This window comes from Salmo trutta, chromosome 16 (genome assembly GCF_901001165.1).
Source record: "Salmo trutta chromosome 16, fSalTru1.1, whole genome shotgun sequence".
In the NCBI taxonomy this organism is placed as follows: Eukaryota; Metazoa; Chordata; class Actinopteri; order Salmoniformes; family Salmonidae; genus Salmo; species Salmo trutta.
Window position 1 is genome coordinate 15,684,747 of NC_042972.1, and position 19,787 is coordinate 15,704,533.

The 19,787-nt window shown below is 43.2% G+C and overlaps 1 protein-coding gene across 1 annotated transcript in view; it reads left to right on the forward strand.

The window, feature by feature from the left end:
• LOC115150168 (V-set and transmembrane domain-containing protein 2-like protein) overlaps positions 1 to 19,030 on the forward strand; it is a 39,122-nt gene extending 20,092 nt beyond the window's left edge. Inside the window, exons 2-4 of the mRNA XM_029693160.1 lie at positions 16,460 to 16,626; positions 18,114 to 18,155; positions 18,238 to 19,030. Coding sequence (XP_029549020.1) covers positions 16,460 to 16,626; positions 18,114 to 18,155; positions 18,238 to 18,552 — 524 coding nt within the window. The 3' untranslated portion in view covers positions 18,553 to 19,030. The remainder of the gene's footprint in view (positions 1 to 16,459; positions 16,627 to 18,113; positions 18,156 to 18,237) is intronic.
• The last annotated feature ends 757 nt before the right edge of the window (positions 19,031 to 19,787 follow it).

Here is a 19,787-nt window from a genome sequence, read left to right on the forward strand (position 1 = left end):
CTTGCATGTAGTCATTGCATAGAGAATCACTCTTCCGTGTAATTTTTTCTCAGATGTACTCTGTCCCTGTCTCCCTTCCTTTGCACAGAGGATAGTTCTTGTTTTCATCTTTGATCTTTGAAATGGCTATAATTCTCTGTGCTTGGATGAATCTGCCAGCTTCCTGAATCCAGGATTGTTTGTGGGGCTGGGGGTGTTGTGGAGATGGAGCATGTTGTGGGATTAGCGAGTACAGAGTCATAGGGGTCGGTGGGAAGAGGAGGGGGTTGTGAGTGGAGTGGGTGTAAATTGGCAGGGCCACAGCTGCATACATCCGTCCTCTCTCACAGTATCAAAGGACATCGTGGATGGCATTCTTAGCTAGAGACTTCCTTCCCACTCTGCGCTGACACACACCTACACAAACACAGACGCATACAAACACACACACCAACAAACCCTCCAAACACACACACACATTGCAGTCCCACACATACACACATATACAGCTGTGTAGTGCAGGGGCGAACACCTAAACGTGCACCCAGTGGGGAGGGGCAGGACGGAGTTTGGGAAACCCAGCTCTTGTGTGCCACTGGTAGTGTGAGGGCATCACTGTACGCCAAAACAAGAGAGCAGAACAAGGGGCTGTACACACATACATATATACATATATACATACACACACACAGAGAGAGGTTGATATATATATGTATTGTTACGAACCGGCTCAGAGTTCGCAACAAAAGGGAGACAACGTGGAGACAAGGAGTATCAAAAATATATATTTATTAGATACCATAACTAGCACAACCAAAAACAAGGTGTCTGCATAGAGAGAGTCTCCCCAATGACTGTGGAAGAGGTGTCTTTATCCTGGGCCACACCTGAGCCCAGGTGCTTCCCATTTAGCTGACGACCCTTCCAACTCCACCCACCAGCATCCTAATAAGGAACAAGAGCAAAGAGAGAAATACAGCAGACAGAGTGGGAGGGTCGTCACACACCCCCCCCATAAAACCGGGGACCAACAAGGGCCCCGGAACAACGTATCAGCCTCTGCGTCCCAAATTGACACAGGCCTCTGCGTCCCAAATTGACACAGGCCTCTGCGTCCCAAATTTACGAGAGGTTACATGTTCACCTTCCACTTGCCCCAGCCAACCTCCTTCTCCCCAAACCTCAGCAACCTTTGCGCACAGGAAGCAACATTTAAGAGGAAAGGAGAACACAAGACCAGGAGGGAACAGACAGGAAAGTTAGAACATGACAGAACATGACAAAACCAACCAATGGTCAGTCACATAACACTCAGGAACAGGGCACACAAGAGACCGTATCTCCCAACGGTTCATAGTCACTTCTCAACGGTTCAGTCATTTCCCAACGATTCATAGTCACTCCAACGGTTCATAGTCACTCCAACGGTTCATAGTCACTCCAACGGTTCATAGTCACTCCAACGGTTCAGCTGAGCACACCAGACCACAACAAGAGAATACAATCACACCGGGCACCACAGAAAAGAGATGAGAAATGGAGCTTCCCCAAAACCTACAATAACTCAACCCTAGTCTTCATGCAGATTTGCGGTGGGTAATTATGCACTGTAGCCCGCTGGCGAGGAAGTAACCCCCCAGCACGCTGGCAGATTCCACCAAGCCACAGATGTGCTCCCGAGACAACTGCTCAGTCCAGACACCACACAAAAACAACAAACATTAACAATGCCCAACATATTCCAAAATGAAATACGTCGCTAAGCCTATCAGGGGAAAAAGGCTATAGCTCCGGATAGTAAGTTTCACTACCCTATCCAAATCTCCCACCGAGGTACACAGCTGATTGTACTCACCTCCTCAGACCAATGTCCCAACAGCGAGTAGAACAAGCATTTCCAGGCTAGGCAGGGGCCTGGAAACTAACCAATGTACTCTCTCCAACCCAGCACACAAACCAAACAAACAAAGGCAACCAGTACTGAGCCCCAAACTCAAACTAACAAAATATACAAACAAAGCACCTACAGAATTTAACATACCTCCACGTTTTCTCCCAAACACAAGTCCAAGATCCCGGATGAGCTCCCACTTGTTACGAACCGGCTCAGAGTTCGCAACAAAAGGGAGACAACGTGGAGACAAGGAGTATCAAAAATATATATTTATTAGATACCATAACTAGCACAACCAAAAACAAGGTGTCTGCATGGAGAGTCTCCCCAATGACTGTGGAAGAGGTGTCTTTATCCTGGGCCACACCCGAGCCCAGGTGTTTCCCATCTAGCTGACGACCCTTCCAACTCCGCCCACCAGCATCCTAATAAGGAACAAGAGCAAAGAGAAATACAGCAGACAGAGTGGGAGGGTCGTCACAGTATATATATATACACATAGAGAGAGAGGTTGATATATATATTTATATATATATACATAGAGAGAGAGAGGTTGATATATAGAGAGGTTGATATACATATAAAGAGAGATTGATATATATAAATAGAGAGAGTGATTGATATATATATATTTAGAGTGGTTGGTATATATATAGAGAAAGAGGTTGACATATATATATATATAGAGAGAGAGAGGTTGATATATAGTTATATAGAGAGAGAGGTGGATATATATATAGAGAAAAGTTAATATATAGAGAAGAGAGATTGATATATATATATGGAGAGAGAGAGGTTGATATATATATATATATAGAGAGAGGATAATATATAGAGAGAGAGAGGTTGATATATATATATATATAGAGAGAGAGAGGTTGATATATACAGAGAGAGGTTAATATATATACAGTGAGGTTGATATATATATAGAGAGAGGTTGATATATATAGAGAGAAGTTAATATACACTGCTCAAAAAGATAAAGGGAACACTTAAACAACAATGTAACTCCAAGTCAATCACACTTCTGTGAAATCAAACTGTCCACTTAGGAAGCAACACTGATTGACAATAAATATCACATGCTGTTGTGCAAATGGAATAGACAACAGGTGGAAATTATAGGCAATTAGCAACACACCCCCAATAAAGGAGTGGTTCTGCAGGTGGAGACCACAGACCACTTCTCAGTTCCTATGCTTCCTGGCTGATGTTTTGGTCACTTTTGAATGCTGGCGGTGCTTTCACTCTAGTGGTAGCATGAGACGGAGTCTACAACCCACACAAGTGGCTCAGGTAGTGCAGCTCATCCAGGATGGCACATCAATGCGAGCTGTGGCAAGAAGGTTTGCTGTGTCTGTCAGCGTAGTGTCCAGAGCATGGAGGCGCTACCAGGAGACAGGCCAGTACATCAGGAAACGTGGAGGAGGCCGTAGGAGGGCAACAACCCAGCAGCAGGACCGCTAACTCGGCCTTTGTGCAAGGAGGAGCAGGAGAAGCACTGCCAGAGCCCTGCAAAATGACCTCCAGCAGGCCACAAATGTGCATGTGTCTGCTCATATACAGAAAGAGGTTGATATATATAGAGAGAGTCGGTTGATATATATATATATAGAGAGAGAGAGATATTAATATAGAGAGAGGGAGGAAGGAGAATGAGAGAGAGACATTGAGAAGAGGCAACAGCCAGAGGTGTGCTATTAAAAAAGTGTGCAGCGCATCAACTCTTCATTTAACGGATTACAGTTTGAATCGGACAGCAGCCAATCAAATTGTGCCAGCTGAGAAAAAGTTGTGCATGGCAGTGCAGAGGAACGTCGGCGGGTGAATTCAGATGGAGCCCTTGAAAAGATGATACACCATATTATTATTTTTGGATATAAAGACGACTCTGTATCAACAAAAACGGATTGCAACTTGCAAAACATGCGGGAAGAAAATTACAGACGGAGGTGCAACAATTTCCAACTTTGTTCGACATTTGAAGCTGCACAAAGAACGGTAAGTCGTGGCTAATATAGCCGACAGCTATATATTTTATTACTTTACTAGTGTAGGCTAACGTAATGTTAAATCAATGAGCCTCCACACAGTCAGTGCGGGAACGTGATCATTGCACCCAAGATTGAGCTACAACTGGCTAGGCAGCAGGTAGCCTAAATCCGGCCTGATGTTACTGCTGTTCCTAAAACCATTGATATACGTTAGCCTACTGAAACCACACAGAGAGAGAGGGAGTGTGTGTCTGTGTGTGTGTTAAGTTTGGGCGATTGTGTACAAGCCTACATCGCCCGATTGCGATCCTCGATAGTCAATCACTATTGGGGTGGGGGTCTTTCTCATGGCTACCAATGTATTTCCATGGAAATATAATTACATTTAAGTCATTTAGCAGACGCTCTTATCCTGAGCGACTTACAAATTGGTGCATTCACCTTAGGATATCCAGTGGAACAACCACTTTACAATAGTGCATCTAAATCTTTTAAGGGGGGGGGGGGTTAGAAGGATTACTTTATCCTATCCCAGGTATTCCTTAAAGAGGTGGGGTTTCAGGTGTCTCCGGAAGGTGGTGATTGACTCCGCTGTCCTGGCGTCGTGAGGGAGCTTGTTCCACCATTGGGGTGCCAGAGCAGCGAACAGTTTTGACTGGGCTGAGCGGGAACTGTGCTTCCTCAGAGGTAGGGAGGCGAGCAGGCCAGAGGTGGATGAACGCAGTGCCCTTGTTTGGGTGTAGGGCCTGATCAGAGCCTGAAGGTACGGAGGTGCCGTTCCCCTGACAGCTCCGTAGGCAAGCACCATGGTCTTGTACCGGATGCGAGCTTCAACTGGAAGCCAGTGGAGAGAGCGGAGGAGCGGGGTGACATGAGAGAACTTGGGAAGGTTGAACACCAGACGGGCTGCGGCGTTCTGGATGAGTTGTAGGGGTTTAATGGCACAGTCAGGGAGCCCAGCCAACAGCGAGTTGCAGTAATCCAGACGGGAGATGACAAGTGCCTGGATTAGGACCTGCGCCGCTTCCTGTGTGAGGCAGGGTCGTACTCTGCGAATGTTGTAGAGCATGAACCTACAGGATCGGGTCACCGCCTTGATGTTAGTGGAGAACGACAGGGTGTTGTCCAGGGTCACGCCAAGGTTCTTAGCACTCTGGGAGGAGGACACAAGGGAGTTGTCAACCGTGATGGCGAGATCATGGAACGGGCAGTCCTTCCCCGGGAGGAAGAGCAGCTCCGTCTTGCCGAGGTTCAGCTTGTGGTGGTGATCCGTCATCCACACTGATATGTCTGCCAGACATGCAGAGATGCGATTCGCCACCTGGTTATCAGAAGGGGGAAAGGAGAAGATTAATTGTGTGTCGTCTGCATAGCAATGATAGGAGAGACCATGTGAGGATATGACAGAGCCAAGTGACTTGGTGTAAAGCGAGAATAGGAGAGGGCCTAGAACAGAGCCCTGGGGGACACCAGTGGTGAGAGCACGTGGTGCGGAGACAGATTCTCGCCACGCCACCTGGTAGGAGCGACCGGTCAGGTAGGACGCAATCCAAGCGTGGGCCGCGCCGGAGATGCCCAGCTTGGAGAGGGTGGAGAGGAGGATCTGATGGTTCACAGTATCAAAGGCAGCAGATAGGTCTAGAAGGATGAGAGCAGAGGAGAGAGAGTTAGCTTTAGCAGTGCGGAGAGCCTCCGTGACACAGAGAAGAGCAGTCTCAGTTGAATGCCCAGTCTTGAAACCTGACTGATTAGGATCAAGAAGGTCGTTCTGAGAGAGATAGCAGGAGAGCTGGCCAAGGACGGCACGTTCAAGAGTTTTGGAGAGAAAAGAAAGAAGGGATACTGGTCTGTAGTTGTTGACATCGGAGGGATCGAGTGTAGGTTTTTTCAGAAGGGGTGCAACTCTCGCTCTCTTGAAGACGGAGCCAGTGGCCAGTGGTCAAGGATGAGTTGATGAGCGAGGTGAGGTAGGGGAGAAGGTCTCCGGAAATGGTCTGGAGAAGAGAGGAGGGGATAGGGTCAAGTGGGCAGGTTGTTGGGCGGCCGGCCGTCACAAGACGCGAGATTTCATCTGGAGAGAGAGGGGAGAAAGAGGTCAAAGCACAGGGTAGGGCAGTGTGAGCAGGACCAGCGGTGTCGTTTGACTTAGCAAACGAGGATCGGATGTCGTCAACCTTCTTTTCAAAATGGTTGACGAAGTCACCCGCAGAGAGGGAGGGGGGGGAGGGGGAGGAGGATTCAGGAGGGAGGAGAAGGTGGCAAAGAGCTTCCTAGGGTTAGAGGCAGACGCTTGGAATTTAGAGTGGTAGAAAGTGGCTTTAGCAGCAGAGACAGAAGAGGAAAATGTAGAGAGGAGGGAGTGAAAGGATGCCAGGTCCGCAGGGAGGCGAGTTTTCCTCCATTTCCGCTCGGCTGCCCGGAAAGTAATAAATATATAGATATTTTTAAAAGCATTCATGATTTGTGTAAATGTAATATACTAACTTTAACTCTTGTTAAAAATGTGAAATGGTATTACATTTGGTGAAGAGCACATTATGACTTGTTTAGGACTCAAAACTCAAAGTTTAGGACTTGAGACTTGAGTTCATAGTTGACGGTCTTGACTTGAAACTTGACTCGGACTTGCCTGTCTTGACTTGGGACTTGAGTGCTAAGACTTGAGACTTACTTGTGACTTGTAAAACAATGACTTGGTCCCACCTCTGGCAACAGCTGACATTTTTTTGAAAATGTTTTTTATTTCACCTTTATCTATGTAGGCCAACTGCAACATGGCCAAGATAAAGCAATAGCAGGGTGACACAAACAACAACACATAATTACACATGGAATAAACAAACGTACAGTTAATAACACAATAGAAAAGTAAATATACAGTGTGTACAAATGACGTAGGATTTTGTACAGGAGGTAAGTACAGGAGGTAAGTCAATAAATAGGCCATAGTGGCGAAATAATTACAATTTATCAATGAAACACTGGAGTGATAGATGTGCAGAAGATGAATGTGCAAGTAGAGATACTGGGGTGCAAAGAAGCAAAAAAATGTACAGGCGCAATGATCTGTAAGCTGCTCTGACAACTGATGCTTAATGTTAGTGAGGGAGATATGATCTCCAGCTTCAGTGATTTTTGCAATTCGTTCCAGTCATTAGCAGCAGAGAACTGGAAGGAAAAGCGGCCAAAGGAGGAATTGGCTTTGGGGTGATGAGTGAAATATACCTGCTGGAGTGCGTGCTACAGGCAGGTGCTGCTATGGTGACCAGTGGGCTGAGATAAGGTGGGGCTTTACCTAGCAAAGACTTATAGATGACCTGGTGCCAGTGGGTTTGGCGATGAATATGTAGTGAGGGCCAGCCAACGAGAGCATACAGGTCGCAGTGGTGGGTAGTATATGGGGCTTTGGTGACAAAACGGATGGCACTGCGATAGACTGCATCCAATTTGCTGAGTAGAGTGTTGGAGGCTATTTTGTAAATGACATCGCCAAAGTCAATGATGGGCAGGATAGTCAGTTTTACGAGGGTATGTTTGGCAGCATGAGTGAAGGATGCTTTGTTGTGAAATAGGAAGCCGATTCTAGATTTAATTTTGGATTGGAGATGCTTAATGTGAGTCTGGAAGGAGAGTTTACAGTCTAACCAGACACCTAGGTATTTGTAGTTGTCCACATAATCTAAGTCAGAACCGTCCAGAGTAGTGATGCTAGATGGGCGGGCAGGTGCTGGCAGCGATCGGTTGAAGAGCATGCATTTAGTTTTACTTGCATTTAAGAGCAGTTGGAGGCCACGGAAGGAGAGTTGTATGGCATTGAAGCTTGTCTGGAGGTTAGTTAACACAGTGTCCAAAGAAGGGCAGAAGTATACAGAATGGTGTCGTCTGCGTAGAGGTGGATCAGAAAATCACCAGCCGCAAGAGCGACATCATTGATGTATACAGAGAAAAGAGTCGGCCCGAGAAATGAACCCTGTGGCACCCCATAGAGAGTGCCAGAGGTCCGGACAATGGACAGCAGGCCCTCCGATTTGACACACTGAACTCTGTCTGAGAAGTAGTTGGTGAACCAGGCGAGGCAGTCATTTGGGAAACCAAGGCTGTTGAGTTTGCTGATAAGAATGCGGTGATTGACAGAGTCGAATGCCTTGGCCAGGTCGATGAATACGGCTGCACAGTATTGTCTTTTATCGATGGAGGTTATGATATCGTTTAGGATCTTGAGCGTGGATGAGGTGCAGCCATGACCAGTTCGGAAACCAGATTGCATAGCGGAGAAGGTACGGTGGGAATCGAAATGGTCGGTGATCTGTTTGTTAACTTGGCTTTCAAAGACTGTAGGTCATGAGAGAATGTAGGTCATGCAAAATAATGTTAGCAATGTTATGCTGAATGATCCCCCTAGTAACCATATAGGAGTAAAGGAGATCTGGGAGGGGGCTTGTAGCCAGGTGGAAAGCATGGCCAGCTGTAGAAAAATGTTTATTGAAATTCTTAATTATCGTGGATTTATAGGTGGTGACAGTGAGGGGAACCAAGAGAGAGAACGAAGAGGGTCTTTTTGAGAGGAAGACAGCAACGCGTGTGAGTTTGAAACTGTAGGGTAGGAAGAGAGAGAGAGAAAGAGAGAGAGAGGGAGAGAAAGAGCAGGAACAAGAAAGGGATACACAGAATGAGAGAGTGAAAGATAGGAAGCTAGAGAGAGGGAGGGAGGGGAAATAGAGTGAAAAGGCTTGAGTCTGCAGAATGAGTCTTTTTAGTACGTCTCTTTTTTGGCTGTGGGAATTGAAAGTACAGGATCTTATAAGACCATCCTACTGTGGTGCGGAATCCCATATCTAAGCCTCACACAGGGCTCCATGAATAGCGCTGTCCTTGAGATGACCTTGCTTTAGGGTTTTATCTGTTAGGCTATACCGTCAGGGTCCAGTTTTTCAAAAGTGATCTGATCGGATTTCGGTAATCGGATAAGATTAAATGCATAGAAATATGTCAATAGAACGGGCGTCCCCATTCAAGTCAATGGTACGTCTGTTCTATTCGTTATATTTCTATGCATTTAATTCTATCCGATTTCTGAAATCCGATCAAAACTACATTCATTGCTTTTCTTTCTCTGCTCATATGAAAATGATCACGAACCCAAGATGTAGTTTGTTTAAAAAAAATATGTGTTATACACTGTGTCTGTCTTTGCTATGATCATTATTGTTAATCTTCTCTTTCGATCAACTACCATCCTTCACCTGTTTATTTATGTTAATGTTTAGCTTCTAGCCAGTTGGTGAAATGGATATGCTACGCCTACAACTGTCTGTATTGTGTAACAAACGCTCTTGTCAGTAAACTGCCACAATCACTGTTCCTATCTTGGGTTTAGGCTACACATGAATTTGGATGTCCCGCTAAACAACTTTTCAAAAGGAAGATGCCTGCCTGCACACTGCTCATGATTCAAAAGACGAGAATGATAGTGTCACTCTCTGTTCTGTGTTATACACCCTTTGGAGTATTTCCAGTGTGTGTAGGGACCCCTTATTCATGTGTGAGCAGTTTGCACAGTTTTATACAGTCGTTGTGTACAATGCCCTCCATAAGTGTTGTTGGGTGTATCTCATCTTTCCCACTCTCCTCGCCCTCTGTCCCTTTCCCTCTCTCTCCTCACAAATGAGGCCACTGCCTGGCCGTGAGCAGCGGAGCATCCAGGGCACGACTCGTGGGAGCTCAGTCAGTCAGTCCTCACCCCCCTTTCTCTTTCCTTCTTTCTTTAACTCCCTCCCTCCCAGCTGTGTCACAGATCCACAGGCCTGATGGAATATCAATTACACATTTGGGCCTCTCTCTCTCTCTCTCTCTCCCGCAGCCTAAAGATTCTAGTCTTTTTGATCAGCAGAGGCTCTCAGAAAAATTATTATTGATGAGAATGAGGATGAGAATACAGCTGTCCTGATTTACCACCCCTCTAATCACCTTTAAATATACAGTTTGAGTCTGGCATTTTAAAGGGGAAGTGCACCCAAAAATCTGAGTTTGTCTAATGTATATACACCTATAAGTTAACTATAGTGGACCATACTGTAGCCAAACGTTCATTCTTATTGCCATGTTATAGATGGTGCCAAGCTCTCCCATTCATTTGGGGATTAAGGCCTATATAGTTTTGTTGTAATGCATGTCAAGATCTACCTAACCTGGCCTTCTAATCATCCATAGCTTCCAGTTGGCTAATTCAACTTCTCTCCACTCCCCTGCAACTCTTCCCCCGATTGTTGCTGTTGATGACATGGTACTCTCAGTTAACCTGTCTGGGCGAGCGTCCCACCCTAGTCAACAGCCAGTGGAATCGGGTGGCGCGAAATACAAATACCTCAAAAATGCTATAACTTCAATTTCTCAAACATATGACTATTTTACACCATTTTAAAGACAAGACTCTCGTTTATCTAACCACATCGTCCGATTTCAAAAAGGCTTTACAGCGAAAGCAAAACATTAGATTATGTCAAGAGAGTACCCTGCCAAAAATAATCACATAGCCATTTTCAAAGCAAGCATATATGTCACAAAAACCAAAACCACAGCTAAATGCAGCACTAACCTTTGATGATCTTCATCAGATGACACTCCTAGGACATTATGTTATACAATACATGCATGTTTTGTTCAATCAAGTTCATATTTATATCAAAAAACAGCTTTTTACATTAGCATGTGATGTTCAGAACTAGCATACCCAGCGAAAACTTCCGGTGAATTTACTAAATTACTCATGATAAACGTTCACAAAATACATAACAATTATTTTAAGAATTATAGATACAGAACTCCTTTATGCAATCGCTGTGTCAGATTTTAAAATATATTTTCGGCGAAAGCACATTTTGCAATATTCTGAGTACATAGCTCGGCCATCACAGGCTAGCTATTTTGACACCCACCAAGTTTGGGACTAAACTCAGAATTACTATTAGAAAAATTGGATTACCTTTGCTGTTCTTCGTCAGAATGCACTCCCAGGACTTCTACTTCAACAACAAATGTTGTTTTGGTTCCAAATAATTCATAGTTATATTCAAATAGCTCCGTTTTGTTCATGCGTTCAGGTCACTATCCGAAGGGTGACGAGCGAGCGCATTTCGTGACAAAAAATGTCAAAATATTCCATTACCGTACTTCGAAGCATGTCAAACGCTGTTTAAAATCTATTTTTATTTTATTTTTCTCGTAAAATAGCGATAATATTCCAACCGGGCGACGTTGTATTCATTCAAAGGCTGAAAGAAAAAAATGGAGAATTCTCGTGAACGCGCCTCTCAGTCTCACTGTCCCCAGGCTGACCACTCACAAATTCTCCTGCTGTTCTTCGCCCAGAGACAGCAGACACCCCATTCCACTTTCTGGCGCCTTCTGAGAGCCAATGGAAGCCTTAGAAAATGTCACGTTACAGCACAGATGCTGTATCTTTGATAGAGATGCAACAGAAGGACAACAAATTGTCAGACAGGGCACTTCCTGTATGGAATCTTCTCAGGTTTTGGCCTGCCATATGAGTTCTGTTATACTCACAGACACCATTCAAACAGTTTTCGAAACTTTAGAGTGTTTTCTATCCAAATCTACTAATTATATGCATATTCTCATTTCTGGGCAAGAGTAGTAACCAGTTTAAATCGAGTACGTTTTTTTTATCCGGCCGTGCAAATACTGCCCCCTAGCCCCAACAGGTTAACGGACATGATCAAATAAGTGCACCTTACCAAGTGCACGTGGGGTGGAATATGTGTCCTGAATTTTATCAGGTTATGCAATGGCTACACAACAAGGCTCTATTCAATAACATCGAACTTTAATATGCAAATGCAAAGGCATATCAGGGAAGGATACAGTTTACATAGAGGAGACCCTGAGTAAGGATTTGTGTTTTGTTAGAGATTGGGTCTGACAACAAATTGTTGCTACATTTGGGAAAAACTGAATCGATTTTGTTTGGAACAAAACGTAGATTGCTTAGGGCTGACAAGATGAAGATAAACTGTAGGCAAGGAGATTGAATCTAAAAGAATTGTAACTTATATTGGTCTGTCCATAGATCAATCCCTTTCTGAAGACCTGATTGCTCCTAAAATGATTTCTAAAATGGCGAACAAATTGACATTTTTATGTCGTAACACTAGATATTTTAACATCAAGTTAAGAAACTGCTTGTCTCAACCTTGATTCAGTGTCATGTTGATTATGCCTGCTCTTGATTATGCCTGTATAAAATACAGCTGGCAAACAAGCATGTCCTAATTGTCTTAATTACGGAACAGAAATTATATGCACCAAAAAATAACCATCATTACAGCTTCATAATACTAGCCTCTGTAGTGATCTAATTGCATGGGTAATGCAATTATTTTGAATGGCTAGCGCCAATTAGCAAACTTTGATAATGGCAATTAGCAAACAACTTAGCTAACACCAATTAGCAAACTTAATTAACACCAATTAGCTAACTTAGCTAACAGCAGCAGGCTAACAGAATTTCACATTTCAAACTTCACTTCTCTTTCATAAACACATGAGGGTTTGGTTTGAGGTCAAGGGGAAGATCTCAGTTGCATAGTCCTCGAGCCCTCTCTCATCTCCTTCTCAAAAGCCATCGGATGAGAAGCCAGAGGTCCCGCCCCTCTGACCTTCTCCTCCAATAGGGTTTGAGGATACGTGGAGCAATGTTCCCTCGAAGCTGTGCGCGTGCGCAGATGAAATATCAGCCTGCACAGAGAAGCACGAGATTGAACTTTCTAGTTTCCCTCTACTGTGGGAATTGTGATTGAATCAACTTTCAATGCAACATACCGAAACAAAAATAAACTATGCAAGAGATTTTCTTGTATGCAGAGCACATTGGAGTAGGATTCTATTGCATTGACAGGCATGACAGGCTCATAATCTACAGAGACTGGTGTGCCATAACCAATCAGAGCTGCAGTATCCCTATATGCAAATAGACAATTGCCATACATGGATCTGTGCCATTCACTATGAACTGGACAATGTTTATAGCATGAGTGGTCTTGTTTTGAAATTAAAGTGAGAGCTGAATGTAGCCACGTTTGCACATTTGTTCATATTCTTTGTTAGTAAGTGAGTTATTAGCCCAGTTATAGCTAATTTCTAGTCAGCAATGGGGGAGTGGTTGTTTCCTACAAGAGCACAAAAGCAAGTCAGGTAAAGTTCTTATTTTCTGTCTTAAAGGGTCAGTGTTGTATTTTGAGACAGGCTTGAATAAGCTAAGTAGCCAATAGGCAGGGGGTAGCATAATTTGCCTGTTACTCTGTAATAATTGTATGGGAATACTAATGCATTTTATTTTGTATAGTGGTTTCTTGCATCAAACAACACAACATTTTCAGTCACCTCCTTGTCTGAAGGACAAGTGGATAAACAGGTTAATGTCAATCCCTACATGTTTTTTTCAAAAGTCTCATGGAATGTAGACCTACATTGAACACCACACATTGGCTGCTACTGTGGCGCCTTCACACTTGTCTGTTTTATGGTCCCAGACGGACATGGAATTCGGAACACATGCTTTCCTCTCAGGCTTAAAACATTTGGCTTTTGAAGTACAGCAGTGGTTATGTACTTTTTAGCTTACGGACCTTTTACTTTTGTCTTCCTTTTGTGTCCTTTGCAAAATGTTATTTGCTTAGAGCTACTCTGCAAGGTCTGTTTACTGAAAAACAACATTTGTGCAAGAATATAAAGTGAACAAATAGGAGAGACCCACTTATACAGGACAAAGCACTCACTTCCACAATAATTCACCACTGTAAGTACATAGTCATATAAAATCAATATGGCGAAAGAGAGAGAGAGCAAAATAGAGACATTTACAGTCTAAAATGTGAAACTCAATGGGGTGTGATGAGTTTACCACCACATGACCTCAGGCTAAACTTCTACACTTTGTAGATCAGGAACTGAATGTACTGAACATGCATATAGTTTCACCACACATTGTTAACTACTTTCATTAGGTACAGTATGATAATAGATCAAATGTAGATAGATCAACATGATAGATGTGGCACAAAATGAACCGGTTGCCCTGCATGGCGTTGCATAGACCAGGGAACTCTTAAGTCCGGTCCTGGAGAGCTACTGGGTGTGCAAGCTTTTGTTTCAGCCCAACACTAACTCAATTAATTCACTTAATCATGGTCCACATCGAAGATCATGATTAATTGATTATTTGAAACAGGTGTGTTATGCTGGGCTGGAGTAAAAGCCTGCACACCCTGGATGAGATTTGGAGACCCCTGGAAAATACCTTGAATTGATAGAGGCATGATACTGTTGTCACAAACGTGATGAGAGACGGACCAAGGCACAGCGTGATTTGAGTTCGACATCTTTTTTCAAAGTGAAACTTCTACAAAACAATAAACCAACAACGAAATGTGAAAGTAGTGGTGCTACATGCACAAACACAAAACAATATCCCACAAAGCAGGTGGGAACAATGAACAACTTAAGTATGATCCCCAATTAGAGACAACGATAAACAGCTGCTTCTAATTGGAAACCATACCAAGAGCACCAACATAGAAATGAAAAGACTAGAACACCCCCTAGTCACCAAGGGCTTTCTATGGTCAGGGTGTGACAGATACAGTGATACTGTGTGTATTGTGACCTGTTGTCATGCATGTACTGTAGGGTTGGTGGGGCAATATGCTAATACACAAATAGTACAAAGGATACTATATGACAGGAATAATGTTTCCTTACATAGTCTAATACAAGGGGTAGCTGTATGACAGTTAGGAAAACAACAGGCTGTCAAGGAGAAGGATTGTGAGATGTAACACTTCGATCATGCTATATCTTTTAGATAAGACACATCTCAAATCAAAGTTTATTTGTCACGTGCGCCGAATACAACAGGTGTAGATCTTACAGTGAAATGCTTACTTACAGGCTCTAACCAATAGTGCAAAAAAGGTATTAGGTGAACAATCGGTAGGTAAAGAAATAAAACAACAGTAAAAAGACAGGCTATATACAGTAGCGAGGCTATAAAAGTAGCAAGGCTACATACAGACACCGGTTAGTCAGGCTGATTGAGGTAGTATGTACATGTATATATGGTTAAAGTGACTATGCATATATGATGAACAGAGAGTAGCAGTAGCGTAAAAGAGGGGTTGGCAGGCGGTGGGACACAATGCAGATAGCCCGGTTAGCCAGTGTGCGGGAGCACTGGTTGGTCAGCCCAATTGAGGTAGTATGTACATAAATGTATAGTTAAAGTGACTATGCATATATGATAAACAGAGAGTAGCAGCAGTGTAAAAAGAGGGGTTGGGGGAGGCACACAATGCAAATAGTCCGGGTAGCCATTTGATTACCTGTTCAGGAGTCTTATGGCTTGGGGGTAAAAACTATTGAGAAGCCTTTTTGTCCTAGACTTGGCACTCCGGTACCGCTTGCCACGCGGTAGTAGAGAGAACAGTCTATGACTGGGGTGGCTGGGGTCTTTGACAATTTTTAGGGCCTTCCTCTGACACCACCTCTCACAATCTATGGAAGTAGTTATGTATTATGATACATTTGTACTCATGCTTCTCATTACCTGAAGGACAACATCCATAAGAAGCATTATTCAAAAATGTAATTAGATTATCCAGTAAAGTAACATTTGTCTGATACATTTCCAATGTCTATACGAATTAACTAAGACACACAAAACATATCTCCCTTTCTTGAAGACACATCTCCCAACTGCATGCAAAAAAAATCCTCCCTAAAATCCCCAAAGTGCCCTTCAACTTAATTATCTTCATCCGCCTGTTGTTTCTTGCTGAAGTTTTATCCTCGTAATAGTCTGCAGATGGTGCATCTTAAACAACAGCACATTGCTTAAACAAAATACCATTGACTACTTTATCTTTCAAAGACTTGTCTATAAGACTGAAGCTCTCGGTGGAGGAAGTCTCTGTGGTGGTGAAGTTATAAAGGAGGATTAGTCTCTTGAATTAGCAATGTGTTTTAAACAGAACTGGCAAGAGGATTTAGCCTAATAGCTAGATGTGTGAGGATAGATAAGGGATATGGGGAGTGATGTTTTCCTTTGAGAAATGTCCCAGGCTACTTTGGCCCTCTGAAGGATTAGGAACGGAAAACAAAAAAAGCCCACACATGACGTTGTCTGAGTCAACAGAGCTGGGTCCTATTCATTAGGCACCAAATGGAAGAAAAGGGACTGAAATATGGAGGGACTACCCGGACTTGTACAATAAGAAACAGTCTTTTTCATTTTCTGTAGCAAAATGTTTGGCAAAGTTTAACAGACAGAGGCCGTCACAGGAGAAAGATTTGGATTTTTAACCTTTGATCTATAACCGTTATTTCCAGTGGTATGCCAGCACCTGTCTGTAAACTTTGGGGATGGGTTTTATTCACTGGGAAGGAAAGTTACAGATTGTACAGATGTTAGGGTAATTTGTTTCATCGATTGCTTGATTGGTCGGTCACTTTTTTGGGTCACTTTTCAGGTGCATAAATACTCTTCTCTCTCTTCATTCCCTCTCTCTTCACTCAGCTGTCTTCACGGAGGTTCCTCATGACATCACGACGCAGAGTGGTCAGGACGTGGAGATGGCCTGTTCGTTCCGGGGGGCGGGCCCCTCCTACTCCTTGGAGATCCAGTGGTGGTACATGAAGAACCACAGAGACTGGCCAGAGAAACCCACCTGGACCACCAATCAGGTGAGCCGCTGAGAGAAATGTTATGGTCGCAGCGAGAATTTTATTTAAGGGAGAGTTTTATTGGCCCGGGGGTGACACCTATGAGTTATTGAATCCGAGTAACTGTCTGTGATTCTGCTCGACATAGAGCAGCAGTGCTTGTGTTTGCTCAGGACTTGATGACCACAATGAAACAATGTAGACCTACCCACTAAGGGATTAGTAACTGTCAACCCTGGTTTGTCTGTTGAAAGGTTACAAATTAAGCCCTAAATCCTAACTTGAGATATTCTTGTCGGCATGTGTATAACTTCCTCCCTTACAGGTCAATGCATTATTCACTTGACTTATGTGCTTGTTTCTTAAAAGAGGAGCCCTGTATCTGATTATCATCATCATGCAAAAAACATGAATTAAGCCCACATAGACTTTGTTAACGCACTATTACCATACAAAGAGATAATGTACATTACTGTGGACAGAACTGAATTGACTGAATCCACATTAGCCTACAATACAGCAGGCAGAGGAAAACATTAGCTGCAGCCCTTGGCACAGGAAAGAATAGATAATTGCTGATTAGCATTTTTCAAGCACTGTGGGAGCAGGTTGACTTCTCTAACTTAGGGAAACTTAGAGCTCCTGCTGTGGTGCTAGACACTATAATTGGCACTAAGGAAGAAATAGATTTTCCACATCTCTGTTCGATGCATAATGCATACCTATGCCCCAAAATAATTCCTTCCCCTCCCCAACTTTCCCAGATATTTTCTTCACTCGATGCCCCGAAATAGCTAGCTATCAGACACAACAACAACCAAGATATTGGGCTACCCAGTACAACAGGAACCAAGATATTGGGCTACCCAGTACAACAGGAACCAAGATATTAGGCTACCCAGTGCAACAGCAACCAAGATACTAGGCTACCCAGTGACATAACAAAAAACAAGATCTTGGGCTACCCAGTGACATAAAAACAACCAAGATATAAGACTACCCAGTGACATAAAAACAACCAAGATATAAGACTACCCAGTGACATAAAAACAACCAAGATATTAGGCTACCCAGTGACATAAAAACCAAGATATTAGGCTACCCAGTGACATAAAAACCAAGATATTAGGCTACCCAGTGACATAAAAACAACCAAGATATAAGACTACCCAGTGACATAAAAACAACCAAGATATTAGACTACCCAGTGACATAACAACCAAGATATTAGACTTCCCAGTGTGGATAGGAAATTGTTTATTTGATCGCAGTGCTAAAGGTTTTCATTGCAGATGTGTGAAAGCTAAAATATGTACACAGTACTACATACCATTTTTAGGTGGTGGACTGTAAGTCATTTTCATTTGTTGATGATCTGATGTGTAACATATTTGAAAGGGTCGACATATTTCAAGTGATATTTGATTCTTATCTATACTGACACTGTATGTCACTTGCTAATGTTATTTCAGCCATGTGCCTGACTTCTTTCCATCAATTCCTTATAGGTGGTTCCCATGGAGATGTCTAAAGATGCCGCCAAAATAAGTGTGAGTAGACACATCAGTGTACAGTACCGAGGAATAGGATTTATATGCTTATGATTTACAAATACATTATCTTCTGCCACAGGTGGTAAAAGTGGCCGGGAGCAACATCTCCCACAAGCTTCGCCTCTCCAGCATCAAGCGGTCGGACGAGGGCACGTACGAGTGCCGTGTCATCGACTTCAGCGGCAGCGTGGCGCAACACCACCGTGTCCGGGCCTACCTGCAGGTGGAGGCTGAACGAAGCCTGGGCCACATCTCGGCAGACACCCTGCCTCAGGAGCCTCGGCACAGGGGACAGGGGAGCCAGGCGGATCTACACCAAACAGAGGGCCGGGAACTGAAGAGGCGTTCGGCCGATGACAGCACCACGGACTGCACTGAGAGCTGTGTGCTCTAGAGGTTATTGTGTCCAGATGGGAAGAACAGGAGTGCATGTTCCCGATTATCATAAGAAGGATGATTGTTTCAACACCCACAGAGAGGCCTGGACAAAAACAGGACTCTTTCTGCTTAATTTATATGTTCATTTATGAATCGATTTGTTTGGCTTGTTTGTTTGTCTTATATTTCTTTATGCTTGTTTGGATTAGGATTGTCAGAGACCACCAGGGGGCATGATCGTACGTTATCTTGGTTCTCAATGTAATGTTATTTCTTGTCGCTTTCGTTAAAGCCCCAGTGCAGTCAAAAACGTGTTTTCCTGTATTTAATATATTTCCACACCATGAGGTTTGATTAATACTGTGAAATTGTCAAAATGATGATTATGCCCTTTTAGTGTAATAGCTGTTTGAAAAGATTGGCTAAAATTCCTGCCTGTTTTGGTGGGATGGAGTTTGGCCTGCCTCGTGACATCATAATGGACCAATAAGAAAGAGAGTTCCAGACCTCTCTGGCAGATAGTTTTCCCCTCCCCACTCAGACCACTCCCAGACAGTCCTATCAAAATTCTTGCTTTAGAAATTGCTATTTGCTAAGAACCTATTTTTGTTTATTTTTTACAATTTTATTTGGAAACTATCACAATAAGGTACTTAATTGTTACCCAAAAATGATTTGATATTGAGATAAATACGGCTGCATTTGACCTTTAAATGCTTTGTCCATGATTTCTGACTCTGGGATTGTGATGGGTGAAGATGAGGGTATTGTTGGCTGGAGAGGAGATGGCGGTAAGGTCTGTGTCTCAAAAGTCTGAATTTCATTCCTTCCCTTGTCTCCATTCCTTCTTAAGCACTGTTATGAAATGACTGGAAAGGGACAAGGCAATATAGTAGAAACCAATCCAGATCTTTCCCTATCTGTAGTTATAAAGTAAAGGAGACGAGGAGAGAAAGACACCCCATGATAGATTGATTGGATAGGGAGATTTTGCTCTCAGTGATGTATACATTGAAATGCCTCGTTCCTCAATGGTGTTTTATGGAAATGTATGCCAAAAAAAGTTACAGTATTTACATGCAAACTACACTTTTTATTTTATCAAGGTCTGTGAAAGTACTTTGAAGAGTTGTTTTTTGGTTTGTACTTACATTTAGCTTTATCTAAAGGGTGTAACTATTTAAACCACTTCTAGAATGTCTAACGGAAACCCAAACATACATGTATGCGTTCATCACCTGGAATAAACTG